At 34.6% G+C, this 25,025-nt stretch overlaps 1 protein-coding gene across 5 annotated transcripts in view; it reads right to left on the bottom strand.

The window, feature by feature from the left end:
- DMD (dystrophin) overlaps positions 1–25,025 on the bottom strand; it is a 1,043,683-nt gene that overhangs the window by 656,610 nt on the left and 362,048 nt on the right. For all 5 annotated transcript variants that reach the window (XM_054291254.1, XM_054291257.1, XM_054291256.1 and 2 more), the window contains 3 exons: positions 22,954–23,129; positions 13,384–13,507; positions 6,511–6,598 (listed from right to left, as the gene is read on the bottom strand). In XM_054291254.1, coding sequence (XP_054147229.1) covers positions 6,511–6,598; positions 13,384–13,507; positions 22,954–23,129 — 388 coding nt within the window. The remainder of the gene's footprint in view (positions 1–6,510; positions 6,599–13,383; positions 13,508–22,953; positions 23,130–25,025) is intronic.

Below are 25,025 nucleotides of genomic sequence, written 5' to 3'. Positions count from 1 at the left end.
GTTTCCCTATTCCTGTGTGTTGTTCAATAATCATGCTTACAATAAAGTTCATAAAATAAAACTAACTTCATTTATTGAAGACAAGGTAATTATTTAGAACAATTAAAAGGTAAAAGGAATTTTTTTCACTTTCTGTGAAGAAAGTAAAGCAATACATATGAAAGATAGGAAAATGTGTCTTAACATAATTCATAATCACTCTGTAATTTGAACTCAGAATGACTTCAAAATCATATTAACTTAATCATCTCATTTATTTTTCAGTGGAAGTTTAAATGTAATCCCTAATATTTTTTCAATTGTAATGACATGTAATGATTCACATGGCAATAGGGCCAACATTGTTTTCAAAATGAATAAAATTCTCAGATCACTGAGCAATGTCATATGCTTAAGAACACTTTTAATATCATCACACAGTCATACAATAGCCAACCAGTTAAACACAAGCTATGTTTTTATCAAAATAATAAAAATTAGAGTACTTTTCTTTAAAGCAAGTTTAAAAGCGAATTAGACAAAAGCCTTCTCTGCTCCACTTCTGCAATCTTTGATACACTACTGAATATGGGTTTTCTTGTTTGCAATCTGCACTCCAAATCTACAGGAAATTTTCTTTATCAGGATTAAAAATAGTGAAGTTCATGGCAATTTTGGAAGGTAGTACGTAGGAAATAGAGTACTAATTACAGCCAAATGCTGTAGTAAAAAGTAATAAAAAGTACTGTAATTTTTTATAATAAAATATTCTAAGAAATTGCTATAGTGTATGCTATATGGTAAATCACACTAAATGATAATTGGGGATCATGTCTGTTGTGGAGCATCACAGTGCTCTGGCAATTCCTGTTCTGGGTCCAGCTCAGGGCTATTTCATTCAGAGCTGCTTGGAAACAGCCCACTTGGAAACAGACTGTGCAGTAACCTGATAGCAGCTCTCTGGATATGCTTTTGCTCTGGGATGGTGCCCCAGCCAAACAAAGTGTACAGCATTTCAAAAAGCAAAACTATTGGAAAAATAGAAAGTTCAGTACTACTGGGAGGGTGGTGGTTAGAGCAGCTCCACATCCACAATATACTAAAAAAAACCTGAAGAGCACATTTTAAGGACTAATCAAGGATATAAAATGAACTTTGAAGTGTGAAGTGGTAAAAAAGGATTTTGACACATCTTAATAAAATCCAAAAGTGATCTTGTCTTCTGTGAGTGTGTGTGTGCATCTGGGGATTTGGTAGCATAACTCCATTTTCTAGAAATTTATTGTCTAATGAGCATGTGAAGAGGCCGAATAAACCTGAATGGCACAGCACATCTGAATAACAACAATCAGGGACAACAAGGCACTCAGATACTGACTCTTAACAACAGCAAGAACATGCATATGTATAGACAATAAGACTTTAACTCTGCTGTATTTTAACAATTGTTTCTGTTATGAGTTGGGTATAAAAATGCTGTAAATTCATAACAGAGAGCAGATTATGTTGCCATTGTGTTCATTATTATCTCTGAACCTGGAAGACATTGCTTGTGAGTTTGGCAGATGAGATATAAAAAGATCACTTTATTTATTCCTCCTTCCCCTTCTTTTCAGCTGCCAGAGTCTCCCAAGTACCCTTAGGCGAGATTATGATTACCAGAAGTGCAGTCATGGATTTTCCACATCTAATAATACTTTTCTCTGCAATATTTTCTTCTAGGATTCAGAGAGGACTGTATTTCAGATGGAAATCTAGATTCACTAAATCTACCTTTGTTATTTTTCTCATGGGTCCCTCTTCACATGACACATTTAAATATGTAAAAATAGCCACTATTATTCAATTTTGATAATTTTTTTTTATTTAACATCTAACCTTTGAGTCTAAATGTGAATCCAAAAATACATAGAGAAAGAAATGCTTTTACTCTTCATGTTCCTGAAATGGACAGTACCAAACTGCTTTATGCAGAGTCATGTTTGGCAAAATATTGCAGAGGTGCACTTTCATTAGGCAGAATATCCTACTGTAAGTAAGATAAAATCTCCATAACATGTGATTTTAAAACTTGTATTTTTCAGTCCATTCAGGTAAAGCAAAATTTTCCATCAGATGCTAGCATGTCATCTCCAGCAGGATGTAATAAAATGGATGTTACCTGCACTTGAGATCATTTGGGCAAGTCTGACCCACTGGGGAGAATGAAGAATTTCACAGAATCATGGAACTGTTAGGGTTGGAAGGGACTTCTGGAGATTACCCAGTCCAACCCCCGTACCAAGGCAGGGTCACCCAGAGCAGCTGGCACAGGAATGTGTCCAGGTGGGTTTGGAATGTCTCCAGTGAGGGAGCCTTCATGATTTCCCGGGCAGCACAGGGTTCCAGTGCTCTGCCACCCCCGGAGAAATTCTTCCTCTAGCTGAAGTGAAACTTTCTGAATTTTAATGTATTAATCCTTAATAATGTCCATTATTCCTTGGCCTATTTGAAACTTTCTTCTGTGATAAATACTTATTTCTTGACTAAGTAAGCACCTTTACCAAGACATACCAAAAGTGCACAAGCAGGCAAGGAAACAATATAAAACCCATTTTCTGGTAAAACATTATTTTATGAATAGTGGTTGGTTAATAACCTTTTCATGTTTCACATTCTAAAACCTTCTGGTATAATCATTGTATAAATATACTGTACCCAGAGGAAACAGATCATTATCTGAAGTGCATCCATTAATTTTATTACCTTGTATACTGCACATAATAAATTGCGCCTGAATATTTTTAATTGTGCCGCACCTTACATGGAAGTGCTTTGGAATTGCCACTTAATATGAAATATATCTTGTTAAATGCATCTGTCATTTGCACAGTTCTGTGATAGAATAATGTAATATTATTTTGTTTCTGTAGCTCTCGACTCTTGTGTAACTTACAAGATAATGTATTTCTTCCACAGAATGGTGGCATTTTGAAATTACATGTTTTATTGCAACAAATTGATTTGTATTCAATTTAATGCTTGCTGTCAAAATTCTCTGATTATTCATTTTGGTGTCCTGTTTATTTTACTCTAAACTATTATAATAGCCAAATGTCCATTCCAACTGCTAAACTACTTTACTTATGCATCAACAGATTTTTTATTCTCTTTTATAATATGATTTAGTAGAGAAAAACAAAACAGATTTCTTTTTTTACTACAAACACTGGTAAGCAGAATATATGTTTTCACTGATTTCAATCATCAGTCTTTGAAAGCATGAGCAAGGAGAGGCAGAGCACAGCCCATGAGGGTGGTTGGGTAAAGAAGAATCCACCAAAAAATCATCAATGATTTCCCTTGTGATGGGAAAAGCCCTTCAAATGACAATGTCCAGACTCCCTGCCTACAAACACAGGAACAGCTGTGCTATGGCAGAGGGCAGATCTTTCCAGGGCAAAAATACTTCTGCTGACAGTGGCTGACAATATTTACATACGACTAGAAGAATGTCCTGTGTAAATATGTTTGCTAAGAATATTTCCCTCTGCTAAGGAACAAATAAATTAAACCCTAAATAAACCAATCCAATTCTCTCCAGAGTCCTGTTTTTTTCACTTATTCTCTCTCCTACCTATCATAGAAAAAAAAAAAGGCAAGAAAAGAAATATGAATGATTCAACAATGGAGTTCACCACTATTCGGAACTTGCTCTTATAACCCACCAGAGGTCTCATCTTTTTATGCTCTTTGTCTGTTACATTCAGAATCTTGTTTATGAGCAAACAGAAAGAATATTTTAAGTGTTAAGTAAAGCCAGCATATTCAATGCCAGCATAATTTGAATCTTAAGGAATCTAATCATCATTAGTCCAGGTCTAATTGACACAGAATAAGTTAAAATTAACAACACACTTAAAAATGTCATCACTTGACTACTGAACTGATATATGCCTTAAATCTGTTTGCCTTCTGTGGTCTTTTAATTACAGATTATATTGCAAATGCATGACAATCATCAATTCAATCACTGACTCATTCCCCTAAAGAATAACAAGGGGAGCATCATCATTTTTGATCTGTAAATTGTGGTAGTTAGAAAGGTTTTTCATTAAAATGACATAGTACATCTTCCCTCCACTAGATGTTAAACTGCAGATCTCCCACAAATCCATACAGGCACACTAATTAATTCCAATTCCCTCCCATTTTATGGGATTTGCTTTATTCAGCAAATCTTTCATCTCATTCTTAGTGAATACAACAACCAAAAAAAATTTAATTTACACAAGACACAAACACTATAGAAACTTAGTTGAATTACTATGGAAAATATAAAGCTGCATAACTCTACTACCGTTTGCAATGAAGTTTTAAAAGTAATATTTTTATTTAACTTTTAGTTCAGTTTCAGTTGGACTAAATTGCAGCCATTAACTGCAATTAGATCATAATGATTGGAAGAAAAGGCAAATAGAGAGTATGTTGTACACAAAAGTACAATGGCTTTACAATGGCAGTAAACTTCCTTTACCCTCAAGGAGTAATTTTGAGCATCTCACAAGATATTCCATTTGCCAATTCTTTGTTAAAATCATCTCATAGTTCTCACCAGCTAATGTTAATTATTTATTCTACTCTCTACTGCTGGCAATTACTGCATTAATTAACCATTCCAAACACTATTCTTCAATTTGCCTTTGCATTAGTGGAGCAGTTGAAAGTCCGATAAATACTCAAGGTTTCAAGTCCAGAGGAACTGTTTCTCTTTTCAAAGGGAATGTTTCCTCCCTAAAACCATGACAATAAGAGATCTTCATTTTCACAGCCAATTATGTCAGCCACACTAGAATGTTTTTTCTACCAAGGCTAACACAACATAATGCATGGCACACACCTCAGAGCAGCTGACTAAGTTGAAGAAGTTGATAAAGTGATTTTAGCTTTGTTAATCTACCCTGCGCCTGCCACCCAGTTGGAAGAGGCGCTTCCTAAATAAAGAGGTGTGATTTGAGAAATACTGGAAATATTTACATGCACATCTAGCTACATGTAAAACATCAATAAGGATGGACCCATGGACTGAGGGAGACAAAAGCAGAGTCTTGAGTTAAAACTCCATGGGAATAATTAAGACAGAATTTAGTCTACTTGATACATGACATGGTAAGCACTACAGTGCAGGGTAAGCATTAGCTAAGATGGTAGTGAGTTTGACAAATAACACCAAAATTAGTCATCATAACGTACTACATAATCCAAAGAAAGTAAACTGGAATTCTTGAGGTGCAGGTCTGCACTTGTCCAATGGAAGAGTGGACATGCCTAAATATGCCCTGGACAGATTCTGCCCAAAATCAGAACCTCAATGTGTCAGCATGCAAATTTCAGATGCTTCCCTAAAAGTTATGTACAATCAATTCTCCCAGACAGAAAACATAAAAAGTCTGAACTTTTTATATCATCAACTATGGAAAAGGGCCCAAATTATTTCAAACAGGGTGCAGATGTTGCCAGACTGCCTTCAGTATATTCACAAAGTCAGGAAAGGGACTCATTGTAGCAATAGTTACAGTAATGATAACAAAATATGCCCTACACATTAATTATGGTCTCTTTTAAAATATTACACTTTCATAATTAAGCAAAATAATCCTAGGATTCCACCACATTTCTTTGACTTGGCTAGTCAGTACCTCAGACTTAAAGCATTTTTCTTTGAACAATTTAATTTGTTGTAACAATTTACGAGAAAATATATGTTCCAAATGTCACTTTACTCAGCATCTGTATTCCTGGTAATCATATCAGTATGATAGATATTTTAATTATTTGGTTGCAAGGCAAGATATTCCTTAATATTAAGAACAATGGCATGAGTTACAGTTTTACTTTCATGAACTTTTCCTTGGGTTTTGTTTTTCCCTTATTTAAAAGTTCAAAAGAATGGTGTCATGTAATAATTTCTTGGACAAAAGAAAAAAAAAAAGACAAAACTCTTGCAGCTATTTTTCTTTGTTCAAAAATTGTATAAACTTTGACAAATATTATATTCCAAAAACCAAATGCTAAAAATTTCTTCCAAATCTCAATAAAATGTTATATTTTCTATGATACAGAACATTACAGAAATATGTATATTACAAAACATACATTTGATATTAAAAGTCAGGAAGTATTTTTCCCCAACTGGTTAAAGTAATTCCTTTGGAGCTGTCTAACTCAGATGTGTTAAGGTACTTCAAAGCTTAGACAACTCAGAAAATAAGATTACAACTTAAGTCTCTGCACAGAACAGATTGTTAATATACAATTCATTACTGTGAGTTTCTAACGCATCTCTCTTCATGGTACTAAAGTGGTAATACTTTTTTTCTCTTCTCTAATTAACAGATTTAACATTCAGAAATAATAAAAGAAATATAAGGCAATATCACTTTACCGTTCCATTTAGACAGCATGTGCTAATATAATTCTTGTGATAAATATGAACCTGTTCGTTGATCAAATCCCTAAGAAGATTATCTAAAGCAACTCCCAAGTAATTACCATTCACCATCTGTTCCACCAGGGCCTCAGCTGATCTGCTGGCATCTTGCAGTTTTCTGTACTTCTCAGGCTTTTCTCGCTGGATGGCCTGCAGCACGACAGGAAAGGTGAGCATTTCAACAGAGGGGTTTCATACAAGAAAGTAATTAATTTCAGGGATGTCTTCTGATTTCTTGGGACTTTCTAACCCATCATATTGCCCTGACTGCCCCCCAGTTTGCAATGAAAGAGGCAAGTACCATAAACCACTACCAAGAAGGGAATTGGTCAAAGTCATATACAAAAACAGAGTCAGAACACAACAGAGCTGACAAACGACACATCTCAGTATTTTATAGGCACATAAAAGGCATAGAAATTAAGAGCTATTTGAAGCACAATATTTCAGAAAGAAAATATTCATTAACAGAAACGCCTTGTGGAAGAATAGATTTGCTTATTTTCATGTTAAAAGCAAACATTGACCATTCTCACCAAAGCACAGGGATTCACAGCATTCTTCAGTATCAAACCCACAAAAATTTGATTGCTTATATTACTGTTTTATTTGAAAACAAACAACATCTGTAAAATGCATATGTAAGAACACATGCAGCAGACACCCATATATGGGCTATTAAGAAGAAGAGTTAATTGCAGATTTAATACAGGCTTCTCATTATGTTTTGTACTTCATACTCTTGATTCATCTTTCTGTACACAAAAATTGCTCAGCACTCTTCAGGCCAGCTAATAAGGCCTAGTACAGGCCAGCTGCTAAAATTATAAGATATAGTAGGAATCTAAACTTAAATATCATTTTGGGTCAGTAGAAATACTGATGGAAAGTAAATTCATTTTAGATCAGACAGCCCATCAATGCTGTCTTGTAATTAACACCATGAAGTCACTTCATTGATTTTAAACTAAATTAGTTGCATAATTTAGGTGTAATTTAGAAGCTCAAAGATGCAACAAGCTCAAAGATGCACAGTCTAATTTGATACCAAAAATAAAAATCTATATATCTCCCAGAGATTCTGACCAACACAGGGTCCCATAAATCAAATCCCTCACTTTTCTGCAGCAGATACACACATACAAGAGGATATGTTCCTCCAAGTCCTACATGATGTATAAGGAAACATCACAATTGGCCCTGGTTGCAGTTTCCCAGGCTGGCTGATCCCACTGGGCTTCCCCATCACCCCGTTAATTTCCACAACAAATTTAGATGCTGCATGACTTCAAAAATGCTCCTTAAACTGAAAAGAAAGCTCAAGTAGGTGCCTAAGAATGAATTTAGTAAAAGAACCTTATATACATAAATTTGGAAATACTATTTTTCAAATAGATTGTTGCACCCATATGGAATGAATATAAACACCTTTGAAGAAACTCTTAAAATAACTTTTAAAATGGGATGTTTAAAACATCTTCAGTTTAACAAGAAGCAGCTCCCTGGAAGACACTGCAAGTGAGGATACACAGAAACTTGGAAGAGAAATTTTCAATTAAATTCATGCTTTTCCTCAGCCTACCCATAACTGCTATCCATTTGTGCATACAGAAATTATTAAGCAGCAGGCTTTCTAACAATATCAAAGATTCTTTTCAACACTGTCACTAAAACAATTTTGGATAAATGAAATATATAAAGAAAATATATATAGTGAATAATAAAATAGTTTCTATTTTAGAAACATATTTTAATATATAACTAAATTACCATTGAAATATTATGAAGTTTAATCCCACTAAGTTATAGATGACTGTATGAATTACCTCTCATTTTCGTAGGTCAATAAAATCTTGCACGATTACCCAGAGCAATTTAAATATTTTCCAAATTTAAAAAGTAAATTAACTCTCTGCAGAGTTCCAAAATCTCTTACAGAATCTTAATTAATACTACTCTTTCTATAATGCTAGGTATAATTAACATGAGAATAACTACTGAGAACTCAAAGGAATCATTAAAACACTAAAATATACTGAAAATAATTCTATTCCTTCTGTAACACCAGGTGTGTTATTATCATGTGTATAACTGTAGTGAGCAGAAAAAAATAATTTAAAAAACCAAAACCAAAACCACTTCATAAAATATGCTAAAACTTATTTTTTTAAAATATAAAAATGATAAGACATAAAAGCTTGTGGAAGTCAACCCTTCCCTGCCTAGCATATGTTATGTGTGCAGGAAAAGGTGGAGAAATGTCCACCTCTCTCCTGAAAGCTTCAAGTTCCCAGGTCCTGGCAGAAAATATAAGCACTATGTATAGAGTCCTTAAATAAACATATCAAACTTTCAGTCAACTCTTTTTCCATTCATTTTTATGCAATTGGCGTATATTATGCAAATGAAGGTTGAGCACTGGTTAGAGGAGGACAAACACACACAGGAAGCACAATGATAACCAAAGGAGGAGAAACTGAACTCTTGGTTCCTCCTACAAAGATAAATTATGTGGCCTGGGGAGAAAGGAGGAAATTCACTCTAGTTATTCAAAACAATGAGCACACGTCCCTGTCATCGCTTGCCAAACCTGCAAATTGTGTCTTGGGTTTTTAAGAACCTCTGAAGAAGTATTCCCATAACCCAGTGTCAAGTGCCTAGAAATGAATGGAACAGTTCTGGAAACACCTCTCATTTATCTCTTTGGTTCTGTTTCCTTAATTTTTTCCTTTACTGAAGGGGACCATACTCTTGATCCAAGTTCATTTATGTCACAAGTAGAATGGAGTGGAGTTTTGAAACCTAAATTCTGTATAATAATATTATACAGAATAATATAATAATAATATTATAATTTTTATTCTGTGTAATAGACACTTTTTGACAATAGTGGCTAAGCCACTTCAAAATATTTCAAAATATATAACTTCCCTCCTTTTTTTTTACTCTTTTTTGCTTCTCTAAACTATTTTTCAGAAAAAAAAAAAAAGACACCAATATTAGAGGAAAAGGTTAACTTGGTTAACTTTATGGGCTTTTGTCCAAGTAGAGATTAATTATCTTTTGGACTACTTTGCAACAGACAATGCAAATATATTATAGCTCAGTTTTAATTGATTGAAAAACATTATAAATTCATCTTTAGCTAAGTGCTAGCCAAAGGCAAAGGGGCTATTTTTACAAATCTAAACATTTTATTTGACCTTGAGATTTTAGTTGGCAGTTAATGACTTCATAAACTAGAAAATACTGATGGCTGAAGAAATTTGGATATTATTCATATATCAAATCAACATGTTTCTTTGAGAGCTCTGTGAAAGGATGCAGGGCAGCACTCCCTGACCTCCTGTGGTGGTGACCCACCACCCCTGAGGGCAGAGAGGGAAACATTATCATCCCCACCTCTGACAGTGATTCAGCTCTCAAAAACCCACGCCTAACAAAGCATGCTGGAAAAGGTCACTAAAACAAAACAAACATGAGAATGGGACTTCTGAGAATGCCAAGAGAACAAATTTAATTGTCTAGGATATCTGACATTTTCCCTTACATCTGTTCCTTGTGTTTATCTTTGATTCTGAATTTCTAGGTGCTTCCTCTTCTTGGGTAACCAAAACTTCTTTCAAGGATTTTTATTTCCAGTTTCTTGTTGGATAATCTCAAATCCAATTTACTAAGTAGGATTTACTATCTGAAATTGTGGAGGTTTTTTGCACCTGAACCTTCATATATTTGAACTTGGAATACTGAAAGCTCATTATAGCTTAAGAAAAACGTGGAAGTCCTGAGTCATTCTTAGGTCTGATTTTAGTAAAATACACACACTAACTGTAGAATATTTATGGTGGCATGCAGTATTACAATATTTACTACATTAATGTTTGGATGTCTCTGTTATTTAGGAGTATGGCTGTTCAACAAATTCCTTCTATTGTTATGGCTTTGCATTCTCCCTGCCCAGGTAAGGTAAATATCTTTCTTCTGTATCAGGGAAGGGTTATAAATACTTTTCTTCTCCCCAGACATAGGAATGGACCTTTTGCACATATCTAATATATTCAAGCTACATAATACATCTGCCAAAGGCTAATTTCCTGCCAGGATCTGAAGAGCAGCTGCCTTAGCAAATAGAGTCACTGCATTTCATACAGCCTGCTCTTGGCTCTGTGTCCCCCAGGACTCCTCTGAGCTGGGATGGGAGCAAGCTTTTGCACTTTATGAATCACCAATGATGGCAAAAGAGATTTCCTCGTGGATTTCATTTCCGACGCCTCTGTCCCTCTATCATGCAGCAGATGCACTCCCACTCCATCTTATGGATGTGACCCCTCATCCATGAAAAATGATGGGCAGGAGCAAGCTGCCACAAGAAAAAACAGCCCTGAAACTAGTAACTGTCCCCAAAAGAGCAGCAGAAAAGAAAGTCATCACAAAAAGGCTCTAGGACTCAGCACTGACCACAGCAGGGAATAAAGGGCAGTTTTGGCATCAGCCAACCACAGGTGTTCTGTGCTATACCAAATTATGCATTAATATGGGCAAAACCACCCAAATTATTAAGTAAGGGCAAGATGGGACTTCTTCACACATGTGTAGATGGTCACATGCATGCATGTACAACACTGGGGTATGACTGTGGATGTCAGTGCACGTCCTGGTTTTGGCTGGGATACCATGATTTTCCTCTCAATAGCTGGGACAGTGCTGTGCTTTGGATTCATTATGAGAATAATATTGATAACATTCATGTTTTGAGTTGTCTAAGTTTGGTCTATCCTAAGTCAAGAACTCTTTGTGCCTCATGCTCTGGCAGTGATACACAAAAAAAAAAAAAAAAAAAGCTGTGAGGGAACACAGCCAGGAAGGACAGGTGACCCAAACTGGCCAGGGGGATGTTCCACACCATAGAACAACATGCTCAGTGTATAAAATGGGGGAGTTACTGGAAGGGACTTATTTGGGTTCAGGGCGTGGGTCTAGCCTTGGTCGGCAGGTGGTGAGTAATTGCATTGTGCTTCACTTGTGTGTTGCTTGCTGCTTTCTTTCTATTATCTGAATTATTATTTGCTATCATTATTATATTTTACTTCATTTCATTCAACTATTCTTATCTGAACGTACAAGTTTTACTTTTGGTTCTCACCATTCCACTGGGGTAGGTTGGGGCATGTGGGCAGGTGTGGTGCTTAGTTGCCAGCTGGGCTTAAAGCACAACAGAACAATAAAATCTATTTCAATTATCTCTCACATATGTTTTCCTTTCTGCATTTCATTCTTTTTTTATATGCCTTCTACAACTTTACTAAAAATTATATAATATGTTAAAACACATACTATCTTGTTTTCCATTGATTTGAGGTAGATTTTGAGAGAACTAATAACTAAAAGTGTTAACAAGCAACAAAACTGTTCAAATCAATGAACTGAAAAGTACTTTCTGCTTTGTCTCTCATTTAATTGATTGAGACAGAGATAAGACCAGGAAAAGTCAGGTCAGGACAAGTTTTAAGACCTGGCATTTATAAAAATTTGATATTTTTCTTTACTTTGTTAAAAAGTGTGTTCAAAGACTTACACTGACTGAAAACGATTCAACACATAATCCGTGTAGCACTTGTCAAGCGTCACCTTTCAGAGTTCTCACTCTCAAATTAATACATGCAATAAAATGTTTTCTCCCTTAGAGAAACTAGAAACTTTTAAATGTAACTTGATTTTCTCTATAAAATGCTTATTTTAAGAGCAGTGACACTCTGTGAAATTAAAAGGGGTCTTGGCCCTTAAAAATATTTTCAATGCTAATGAATGATACATATCGATTTTTCTTATATCTATTTAGAATTACTGGTTTGTTTCAGACCTCTCTCATGACAATATAAATAACTAAAATTATTGCAAAAAACTTGAAATTTAACATGGAATTTAAAAATGTACACTTACAGACACAAAATTCCATATTATTCAAACTTATCATAGCTGATTCATGATGGAAAAGCAGAAAATGAGAAAAACCACCCGCAAATCTAAATTCAATACAATAACCATCTTTGTTCCATCTCTTTGTGTTCTAGGAGTATATATCAACATGGGTTTTAACGACGTTCCATAACATACTATGCTACTATCCAAGATATTTATAAAAACCACCCCTTTCTCATCTTGGAAAAGATGGGCATTTTTTCACTGGTCTACAAAAATAAAATAAGGAAGAAAATTTGTAACAGTTTAGTTTTCAAGGGCTAAATTCAGTGATTCAGTCTATGACACACAGACATGCAAACACAGCAACTTTTTAAGCAGTGCAGAACCATTCACTTTGTCGGGAAATAACAGGTTTTTGTTCTGATATGGTACTACAATAGAGTAAAAAAAAAAAAAAACCAAAAGGCAAACAATGAAAGCCCCGTGGAAACTGGTGATTGTCACATATATTTTACAGCTCTGTGAAGAAAATAGATATAGATTTCCTTTAGCATCCACTCCAGTGACACTTTTCATATTCTTCAGTTTTTGCATGTATAATGTCAAATTAAGCTCTTAGTATAGAATGCCGTTGCAAAATTTAAGTAATGATAACTTAATATAACTTTATAAATTTACATATGTATGTAAATTTATAGATATATATAAACCTTAATATCTATATATATATTTTGGTATAACTTTACCAAAAACTGTCATGGATCTACAATACCTTAATTAAATATGAATATGTATGAGCAAAAACAACAACAAAAATCTATGTGTTCAGACAGTCTGTGTAGTAAATTTGGTGCCAAAATCTGAAACTCACAGAAACAGTGAACACTTCTAAATTTATCTTGGACAATCAATGCTTGTCAGTCTAGATTTGAAATCCTTTAAGCTTGGACTCTGAAAGCGCTTTGGCAAGCAAATACAGACTAGCAGACATGCACACGAGTAGTTTCTCCTACATTGACTCTTTCTCTGAGGTCTGAGAGGTTCCCTTCTTTCCTGAAGATGGCAAACTCAGGGCTCTGCAGCAGTGCCTCGGAGCGGGTCATCCAGCTGTGCAGCTCCGTGGTATCCGAGTCAAACCTGAGGGACGCAAAAGTGCAACAGGACTTTCAGCTTCCACAGTTCCTGAGAACAGGATTGGCAGCCAACATGGTCGTTTAAACAAGAGAATAAACAGCAATCTGTATCCGCAAAATGCAGTTTTAAACTCCCATATCTCATCAGGGAGTTCATAAAACTATTCACTTTTAAATTTAGAAATGAGGAAATACTTTTTCATTTTTAAGACCTGATTTGACAGCTGAACAGATGCAATAATTTCCACAGTAAGTATTCTAATTTTTCAAGCTAATGTTTTTGGAAGATATGAAACAAATGTCTGTCAGTGAAGAAAGAGCATCACAAGTCCTCTTGGCTGAGCTGAGGATGCAAGACCTATTAGTCTGAACAAATGCAGCCTTCAAACCTGCAATATCACTATCCCAGCTTGTGATTATGTAATTATAAAGAAAATTCAAGCAGAAAATTTGATGAAAGAAGATTTTTCTGATTAACTCAAATTTGTTGTACAATGTAATCACTAATCAACAAGTATAATTTTCCACAGTTAAAGTTTTAAAACCAAAATTAGGATCCCCAACTCTCTGCACTTAATTTATAACTAGTTTTTACTCCACAGCCCTCTTTACTACATTCTGGATTCTTTCATCAACTCCTTTAAAACTGATCTTGTGTTAACCACTATTCAGGTGACGCCTCAAAATGCAAATATTTAAAATACTAATGTCTAGAATTTCAAATTGTGATTCAGCATCTACTGTAGTTTTAAAACAAGAAGCTTCTGACAGTATTTTTTGTCAGTTATGCCACACTTTCTGCTTGATTGCATTTCTTTATTGCACTGTATGTTCTAATATTAAATCTCTTTTGCAGCTGACTTTCGTTCTGCAGCAATATGCTGAACACAACAGAGCAGAAAGACCTGGGGGAAAAAATAACAAGCTGTATCTTTCAGTTTGCTTTATGACTATAGGCTGTATCATTTGCATACAACTGAAAATCAACTAAAAACAGTAACTTGAACAACAATTATACCCCTGGAGGAATTAATTATTTTATAAAAATACACTTCATTTATACAAGGATTTATACTTCTAAAATAAAAAGGTGTAAGGCAAAACCAGGTGCTACATAAATCTACATATGCAGAATTGAAAAATGAATACAAGAAAGTATTCCATACTTGAGTTAATATTTATGCTTCCTTTTTTCCCTTCTCCACTGTGATTTTTTGTATTCATAAATAATGAAAGCAAAAGAAAAAGAATCACAAACTGCCTTAGTCCAATATTCTACATTCAATTTTAAAATTCTTAGGAATAATTTTGATTTAAAAAAATTCTGATCTTACTAACTGAATACTCATTCAAGGAGAAAAAATTGCGACTTTGAAGTAATGGAAGGTGAAGGAATCTTCAGTTTTAAAATAAACTACAAATTCTAAGGCAAAAGACAAAATAAAATTCCCAGATGGTTCAAGGAATGTCTGTGCTGTTCTAATCCCTGAACATGAACTCCATAGCCAGTTGAGATCTTCCCATTTCAGCTTTATTTCTGATCATTAAATCAACTGCAATTCTTGAAATAAAATGCTATCCTTTGTTCTACAAATAATAACTGCATATTTGATGATTATAAACCACCAGACACCTGATAGCAATGAAGTTTACCAGTCCCTGAGTACTAAAGTTCCTTGGCTGCAGGTAAAATTGCATGAGCTCTGGAATTTGTTCCATTCTGAAGCTGCAGACAAGTAGAATCAGTGAATCCAACTCTGAAAAATAGCCTGGTGTTACCCTGGTACAGGATGGAAATTGACAGAAAAATGTTTATCAGTGATCAATTCTTCAAGAAAAAGGATTAAGCCCTTGCCTTTGCAACGCCTGGAAGAGGAATGGGAGCATTTGGGACAGTTTTGACAGTAGAACAAAATAATTAGGAACACATCTCATGGCCCAGAGAGCCATCAGATGGTGGCAAGTGTTAGACATAGATCTTTAAGGTCCATTCCAACTGAAAGCATTCTATAATATGATATGATTCTCTGATATGACCAAGCTGATCTCACATAACAGATTGCACTGTCACTTGCAGTTTCTTCTGGAGATAAATATAATTTCAGAAACAAAGCCTCCTGTTCAAAAAAGGGCAATAGTATGAAGGGCAGACAAAAATTAAAAATACATAAAAGTTAAGTCCAAGTAGCTTTTCGTTTTACATAAATATCATTAAGATAAAGACATCTTACCTAGTGAGGCAAAAAAAAAAAATCACTCTGTCATATTCACCTTGTGCAAAAGGAGGAAACACTGGTAGAAATGGCATTTAATCATTCTGTTTTAGTGATTGGATACTTCCTTTCTGAGCACAGCTGCAGTCAGAAATTATATTAGCTCTAGATTGATATCAAAGTATAAATAGAGTCTTTAAATCTCCTACGGACAAGAATAATTTAGACATAAAATAGTGCAAGACTGCCTTTCTGTCCCAACAAACTTCAGTTCAGGTAGAATTTATAAAAATAGATCAATGGAAGATCCTAAACCAAAAATCACCTGAGAAATTACTCTTAACTACTTTAATTTAACATGTACATTGTCATGCTCCCCACCTAAAAATTCCATTTGAGGTAGAATATTTATTCTTCCTGCAGCTGTCAAGCTTTTGTTTTCCACTTAGTCTTTTCTTTTGCTGTTCCATAAGAGAAATACTATTTTTACTGGTCCCACAGCCCTTTCCTTACATGCCAGCATATGTCAGCAGAGTTCAAATGGAGAATTGTTTTTATTGTAAATATAAACAATTTAACTCTTATTACTTAGTGATTTCCATAAGTTTTTTTCTATTAGATAGGGGACTTCTAGTACGACAAGAGAATCCTACTGTGGTAAGTATTTGGGTTGGAAATTCCATTAAGAGAAAAACTTGATGCAATTCAGTTGTGAAATGTCCCAAAGGTGAGGTTTACCATGTATTTAATAGAGAAAAGGAAAGCCAGAACAAAGAGTCAATTTTGAACAAATACATGGTAATCTAGTAAGAAAGTTTGGAATGGGAATATGAAGTGGGCATATGGCTTGGGATGATCAAGAAAATCAATTTGTGGAGGATTTTCCATGAAAATGTGACTGGCATAGATTAAAAACATTTTTTTTAAATATGCTTTGAATAAATAGATATAAAAACAAATTGAATCTTAAAAAAATTCACATAGGAACACGAGGCGTGAAGCATCTTCCTGTCATGTGGCCATCATGGTACATAATCTTATCTCTAAACTGAAGGATTTTCATCTTTAAGCTACATTACATTGCTTCTGCTATCATGGACAGACACTGGTTTCAGTACTTTATTCTTTTAACAGACAGAAATTGCCCAACAATTTCCTTTGTTCACTTGTTTCCTTCCCTCCCCAAACAAAAATGACACTGGGCCTGTCACCACTGTGTATCTTGGGCAGACATGAAACCATTTGCCTACATATTGAATTGGCAGGGAATGAGGCAACTTTGATCCAAGCATCACTTCACTGAATTATTTCATTTCCATGTCTGGGCTTAAATCCCCAGCTCACCAGAGTCTTTCTCAGCTTGTAGCTCTTCACTGCCTAGAACATATCAAAGAACAACTTTACAGCACATGGTGCCCATTGGAAGAATTATTCTGATCTAATTCCCTGCTGTCTTCCTTCCTCCTCTGTATTTGTAGTTGATGAGTCATTAGTTGATAAATAGAATTGTTCTTATCTTCTAATTCAACTGCCAATTTCTCCAAACATTATTTTTTACCTTCTTATGTTTTAGGTTTCAATTTTAGGTGTCAATTTAATTTCCTTTTGGAATGACATTTTGACCATCCCTCTACATTTGTGATACTATTAAGTTCAGCCTCATCAACATCATGATCAGTGCACCTCTGTAATGCATACCAAGGCATGAAAACAAATACCAAATCAATCCCAAGTGTGTATCTCCAACAGAAATTCAACTAGAACCATCAGGTACACAGTAATTTTAAACTCAATTAATACTCTGTAATATTGCAGGTAATTTCAGGTGCTAAGTGTAAAGAATATAAATTCTGTTTATTTGTCATTATTCCATTTCTCACCTCACAAAACTATAAAGGATAAATGCTTACTAAGCATTAGGAAGTGCCCATGTACACAAACCTCAACATACACTTCTTATCCTCCAAATGAAAATGTTTATTAATTATTTCACCTTTAAGCAACACAAAACTATTCTGTTGTGTCTTAGTCACCTATTCCTTTCCTCTGGAATTGGCTACAGACTTACTGAAATCAAAAACCACCAGGAAAATTAGGGACATGACTTTCTTCTTCTTGAATGTGTTACCTATCATTAGATAACAAAACCGGAGCACAAGCTGAATTTCTGTAAGAGGTTAAGGGTCAAACAACCCAATGGAGGGGCTGTAAAAGGGCTAAAAAATGACCATTTAGTCCTGACTAACAAAATTAATTGCACAGAAATAGGATCTATGAAACAATACCTATCAAAAAGACCATTATAAAGTCCCTATATGTTTTCCATTGATAATTGTTTTAAGAATCCAAACTTTTGCAAATAATGAAGGATTGAAATCCAAAATATTGTAATTTTCAAAAGAGTGAGGGCTTCTCTTTTTTCAAAAAGTTTATTTAACAGCTGTTAAATGATAAAAACACTAGATGGAGCAACTATCCTGTTTTAACACACCTTGCTCTTCAAAGGGCATCGAGTCTCTTTCAAATCTTCAGATTAACATTCTACTAATAATAATGTTATGAAAAGTAGACTTTCCTTGGAAACCTTAGAGAGCATGTAAAAAGATATTTACCAAATATCAAAGAAAGGTAACTTTGCTTGTTATTGAAGCATATTAATATTACAAATATGTTTAAATTAAATATTAACCAGTTCTTACTTGTCTGCTATTATACCCTTAGCATGAACAGAGTAGTTCTCAGAAGTTTTGTGATATGCAACTGACCTGTTTTTCCCAGAATATGCAAATACCATGAAAATAAATATGTTATCTCGCATCCCTTTCTCCTATTTACATTTTTTTAAATACTATAACCTCAGCTGAGTTACATTTATCTCTAGCCCTAATGCCTAATACATTCTTTTCAAGATCTTACTATACAGCTCCAAGTATTTCATCTTTCTCAGTTTCAAATTGATTCCTGTGGAAAAAGGAGCTTTTCTTTGACTAGTAACAGAACTTAACTCACCTAAGTTATTCTGGCATTTTGAAGCATTAGTCCTGAAGCAGTTTTAGATTTTGGGAGGGAGAATGGAGCGGGGGAGAAATAAGAAAAAAAATGACCTGGTTCTTATCTATGCTTTCTTCGTCTTATGGCAAAACTTGCTTAAAGAGGCAAGAAAAAATCAACAGCTTTCTTCCCATGGATTTGTGCCACATGAAATGAGAACAATGGAAAGGTGATATTCAGTCTTGTGGATGTTATTGGTCTACAAGTCAAATTGCTGCTTCTTAATTTCTTCAGTTTAAATGGAGATTTTTATACTTCCAACCCTGATAAAATACTTGGTATCAAACTAGAAAGTTTGATGCTTCAATCTTAGCCATCCATTTTTTGCCTCCTTGGCTTAGTAACTGGAGGCTGTACTCTTACACAGTACACTAATACAATATTCACTGAGTAGCCAAACTATTCTTCCTTCCTTCCTATAGTATCCAGTATTTCTAAAATATATAATTCACAGAGAAGCTAATCTGAAGCAGAAATATTTCCAAACCTCTGGCAATGGGGCCTGTTGAATTTATTTCAGGCACAGTCCTTTTACAGAAACAACACCAACTAAAGTCTGAGAACAGAGGAAAGAAGCTGGCAAAACCTGGGACCATTATTCACCACCTCAAAAAAGCCTCAATCCCCAGTGTTGCTTTCCCTTCCAGGCCTGAAAATATCAAGCAAAAGCAAGCAGTGTGTTGTATTGTGACTGCAGAAAGCAGCCAACACAAAATCTGGTTAATCACCTTTGGAAGGTTCTCACAAGCCTTCAGGAATTGCAAGGGCTTATTTATCAAACCAAAACTAAGGAGTACACACCATCAAGTTTTAGTCATTAAGTGCTCAGGGAAAATTTTGGTTGTAAACACACACAATATAGAATGATGTAGGAGAGGTAGGTTGAGAACCCCCATTTTTAAAATTTATTTTAAAAAAATCAAAAGGCATGCAGCACTATGGGCTTTGTGTATCTTTGGGTGCAGCTACAACTGAGTACAAACAAAATAACCCTGAGAGATCTTGTGGCCAACAATGCACCCAAAAAATAAATGACTGGATGTTAGGGAATATAATAGTTTTTCTCCTATCAAACCAAACATTGATCCAAAGGGTGTCTAGTCACCAGTGAACAAAGATACTTTAACTAAGCACCCAAATTTTTAGATGAGCTTTCTTCTTCCATTATTATGCTAATATCTAGTATAAATTTTTATTTCCTTGTCTTTGAGAGAAACAACAGCATTCTATAAAATGTGTTCGTTTCCAAGGCTGCATTTTTACATATTCATTAAGAAACATCACAAAACCTGTTATTCTAAGCTGAAACTTCTTCCCTAGACTTTACTCTCAAAGTGTTTTTCCAAAGCCATTTACTGACTGATCCTCCCACTGTAGATCACCTGCTTGGACTTTCTAGACTAAAGGTACATAAATTGTGGTATTTGGTGTTTTCTCTGTTCAGTTAGAAATGCAAAAAATATTATCTGTATGGAGAAACACTGCCTTCAGATAATATAACCATCATTCATCCTACTGCACAGATGTGGACATTTCCAACATCTACTTTGCTCATTTCCAAAATGCAGGTCCACTCACAGATATAACAATCACACTGGACTAGTTCTCATGTACTGGTGCAATTCCAGTGTTAAAACAAGACCAGTAATTTTGGCATACAAAACAATAGTTAGAGCATATTTTAAAATGTATGTGTATTAAAAAAATAACTCCATTTTTCTTTGTGAAAGTCAGATTTGTCTCCTAGCAGAGAGAGAAAATAAAAGTCTTACCTGTTCAGAAATGAAAAGGATTCTGATTTTAAATATCTAAAAGAAACCACCCCTTATTCAAATACCTAAAGTCACACCAGGCCAAGACTGAGAACTACAGATTGTTCCATCTTGACTCTTATCCAAAAGTTAAACAGGAATTATATGGTGAATGCACATATTTTAGATGGCATTAAAACAAATCAAAAACCCTTGAAACCGAGTATGCATGGTAAAAAATTATTAACACCCTGTAAATCTGGTAGCAGATCTACCAGTAATATATCTTAAAGCAATCCTAGTCTCAAAGTTGATAATACATCCTATTTTCTGTAGAAGAATCAATCAGGTTTCTATACAAACTTGTTAGTTGGAGTTCTTTAGACAGTCATCAGCTAAAGCACTGTAGTAACACATAATTATCAGTTTCTATAAATCAAAGTAGTTTGGAACAAAAACGGTTCCCATAATCCAGCTAATTCCTGCCCTCAGGCAGTCTCCTTGCATGATGAGTATCAAGTCTGTATTCTGCTGTACCCTGCCAAGTTTACTTTCAGTATTAAAGCAAATTAAAAGAATATAAGCAAGAAGGAAAATATAAGCTAACAGCAAATACGTAGCAGTTGAAAAAGGAACTTCTATGCCAATTGGTCTCCAGTTCGATAATAGTGCATATAGCAACAATTTTCTTGAAGAATTAAAAAATAGGTTTTTAAAAAATCGTCCTACTTCTTTTAGTTTTTACTAAGATAATGCTTTCTTTTATAACAGTCGTCCTGCACTTCGCTTCCTTATGAAGTAAGATCATTCCTAAAACTTTCAGCTCAGGGAAAATGTAAAAAGTTTTGAAATACCAATTATTTAAACATTTTGAAACTGCAGGGAAAATTTCATTCTTAATTTTTCAATTTCAAAATAAAGCAGATCATTATTTTCATTTCACCATTTTACACTAAATGTTTACTGTCATATATAAACCCACAGGGCCTCAATCCTGTTTCACATCTTTGCACATTACTACTGAAACATTAACAGGGGTGTTAAGGCTTATAATTTCTGATAAGCAACAGCACTGCCATCTAAAAATTCCTTCCACAAATTCAGGAATTACAAGTCTGCTGACAGTCATTGCACAGCATCACTTTGAGTGCTTGGGAATATATTAGCAAAACACAATTCTCACTTACAATCTAATGGTAACCTAGGATATGGGAAAAAACAGTTTCAAATGAGGACTTTAGAGATAGAACCAATTCATTGAAATTTAGCTCACAAACTGATTTAGACCAAGCACTTTCTGAAACTTAGCTCACAAACTGATTTAGACTAAGCTCTTTCCATAGAAATAGTTATGCAATTTAACAAAAAGGGGAGACTCATTCTTCTTACATCACATAAACAGCATTCCTAAATAACGATGCTGAGCTAGAAACTTACTTTTAGAATGGTTAAACACAGGTACAATGCCTACATATAAAAAAGCACCTATTTTTCCAATAACATAAAACTTCAATTTAAAAGAAGTCAGATTTCTCCTATTGTTTCTATATTTCATTCTTCTTAATAAGTGAAACACTATTCTACAAAATAGAAAAGTTGTCCTGGTAAACACATCGAACTAAACAAAGATATTGTATATAGAAATGAAAATGAAACTGAATGCAGTTTCAAATCCTTTTCAGTCTTCAAATCTATTACTGTGGAATTCATGTTTATCAGAATATCAAAAAACATTTCCAAAACAAGCATTAAAATGAATGTTTGAAATATACCTTCTTAGCATCTCATTTAGAATCTTAGTGCTTGAGCCAATTCTGCTTAAACACAGCAGAATTTTTTCTCCTGACTTTAACTAGTGTTCAGCATCAGTATAAAATCCCTTGTTACTTGTACTTGAGTTACACATGAAAAAAATCTGAAAGTAATAATAATGCATGTTTCACAAAATATTAACTGCCTCTGGAGAGCTACTATTTTTACTCCTGACCCATAAGCCCAGAAGAACACAATGAACTTTAGAAAAAGCAGTATCTCCATTACTAGTATTTAAACTATAATAAAATTCTTCTTAAAGAATAGAAAAATCTTAGAATTAATTTGGAATGCTCCTTGTCCATCACATTTCAAGACCCTAGCCGAATGGGATGCCCACAATGCCACACATAAGGACTTTAACTGACTATAATTAATATGCAATTGTACTGATGTAATCATTAATATTCTATACTGCTAAATAGGTGTAATAGAAGCAAAACATAATCCATAACTCATGCTGAGTAAAGAAAGATAATAATCAGCTGGCATCCTAGTAGAGAACAGAAATATAATTTTAGGCTCAAAATAGCATACAGAAAAACACTGCAATCAAATGACAATTTTTGCATTTTTGTCCAGACTCTATCAGTATTCCCTCTCTGTCTCATGATGATTCTCACCTCTTCCTAATTTCTGAATCCACAAGGAGTTGCCTTTTTTTGTGGGGTGGAGGTGGTGGGAGTTCCTCTTTAGCATGCTTAACCAGGATTTGCTCAGTTGTGGTCACCATAGTTACAGTTTCCATTACAGTTGTCTGTGTTAGTGATGTCTGAGTGGTAGTGACAGCCTGCGAAATCTGTGAGAAGTACAAAAAACAGAGGTCATACTTTATTTGAAAGCCTTCAGTAAAGATCGTTTGGAGGAGCAATAGAAAATAATGAGAAACTGCTTTCATCTGATCATAGGCTGACCTTCAGGAAGAAACATTATACGCAACTCAAGCTACATTGTTTTATCTGACTCATGCTGTGTGAATAAGTTATCTGCAAAAGCCAATATCAAAATCAGAAAGGATTCTAATGAACTTATAGCTCCCTGTAATGCCTGCTGAATGAAGAAAAGAAATGAATGGAATTCTACAAAGGAATTGAATGATAGCAAATAAATAATATGCTACTATCACTAAATATCAACTTCAGACTGCCCCCCATCTGAAAACTTCCTCCTTGAGAGGTGATAAAGGCATTAAAATGGCACTAAATTACCAGTTATTAGTCTTACCATTTATAAAAACTTTCAAATAGAATGTAATCCACCACAGCATACTTGCATGAAAAGGCAGTTAACTTTCTGGCTGGAAATCTTAAATTAGAACACATACATTGGAAGGCAAATTAATTTGCATTGGTTTTATTCCATAATTAAAAACCAATATTTAGGGGGTCAAACCAGATACTAATACCCATGGTATGTAACACTGTAAACACTTTCTATCTAATGCACTTAGCTTTGCTCTGGTAATATGAAAAGAAACCCCTTAATATAGCTCAGTTGCATTAAAAAAAGAATGGTCAGAATTTTTTTTGCTCATAGTTGTTTGTACACTGCTTATGCATGCACTGCCCATTTGTACTTTTTTCCATATAAAATTTTCCAACTCAAATGTGGCAGCTGCTCTTAAATCCCATAACTCATGAGAAATAGGCCACATCTTTTTTTGATTCTGTCAGACGATGGCCCATTTGTCAAAACGCTCTAGTTACAGCTCCAATGACCACTTTGCAGTTTAAGGGCAGTGAAATGGAAAATAAAAGAAAAAAATTATACCAGGACAAGAAAAAGTTGTATACCTGAAAAGCCCTGTTCTTTGCATTTGCTAATATGCAATATTAAGAGTGTCCAATTCAACAATAGACATGCCAGTATCTGAAAGTTCATGAAACTATAACCCATACATAAATTATCTATTACTTCTTGCATCAGAAACTCCAGTAAGAGAATTGAGTCAGCTTAGTTTTTGAGACATAAGTGATTCTATAAACAATGAAGAGGCAACCAGGTCTAACACCTTCTCCACAATGCTTCCCTGCATTGAAAAAGAAAAATAGAATGACAAGGAAAGGGAAACACTGTTAGCAGGCAGTCACTACCCAGCAGGCAATATCAGTAAAGCCAAGAAACCTGAAAAAAACCCCAACAAATTCTTGCCAACTCCGCTGAATTCTTCCCATTGCCTTCCATGCAAGTCTTCCTGTTCTTTGTCTAGGCTGACACTGGAAGTGATGAGTAGGGAAGGGCCTTACCACTGTAAACTGGCAGTATTTCTAGCACAGAGCAGTTAACCCAATGCTGTGCTTCCACCTCTGGAAACAGGCAGCTCTCTAGGTTTTAGAGCAGACTCTGGACTACTAAGACTAAAAAAATTTAGATTTAGAGCAGATTAAAAAAAAATATATATAGATTAATTATGACAATTGATTAAGCTGCTTGTGACCTGCAGAGATTTAGGCAACATACGAACTACAAAATTAATTGAAAGAGAAAAACACCTAGTTGAGTTTTTAACCACTAAAATTCTATGTAGTAACATTTTAGTTTTAGTTCTCTCAAAAAGATTTATTGATTTTGATACTTCTTTTCCTACAGAAATCATGATGATATTAAGTCAGCATTTACATACATTTTTTAATTGAAACTCTCTACGGCATTCTTTTCCATTTTATTTTAATTAATTAGAGGGCAGAAGGAAAAG

The sequence above is a fragment of the Melozone crissalis genome, unplaced genomic scaffold (genome assembly GCF_028551555.1).
Source record: "Melozone crissalis strain CALT ecotype California unplaced genomic scaffold, PUWL_Pcris_2 ptg000090l_1, whole genome shotgun sequence".
Taxonomy (NCBI): Eukaryota; Metazoa; Chordata; class Aves; order Passeriformes; family Passerellidae; genus Melozone; species Melozone crissalis.
This window is presented reverse-complemented; position numbering and strand designations above follow the sequence as displayed.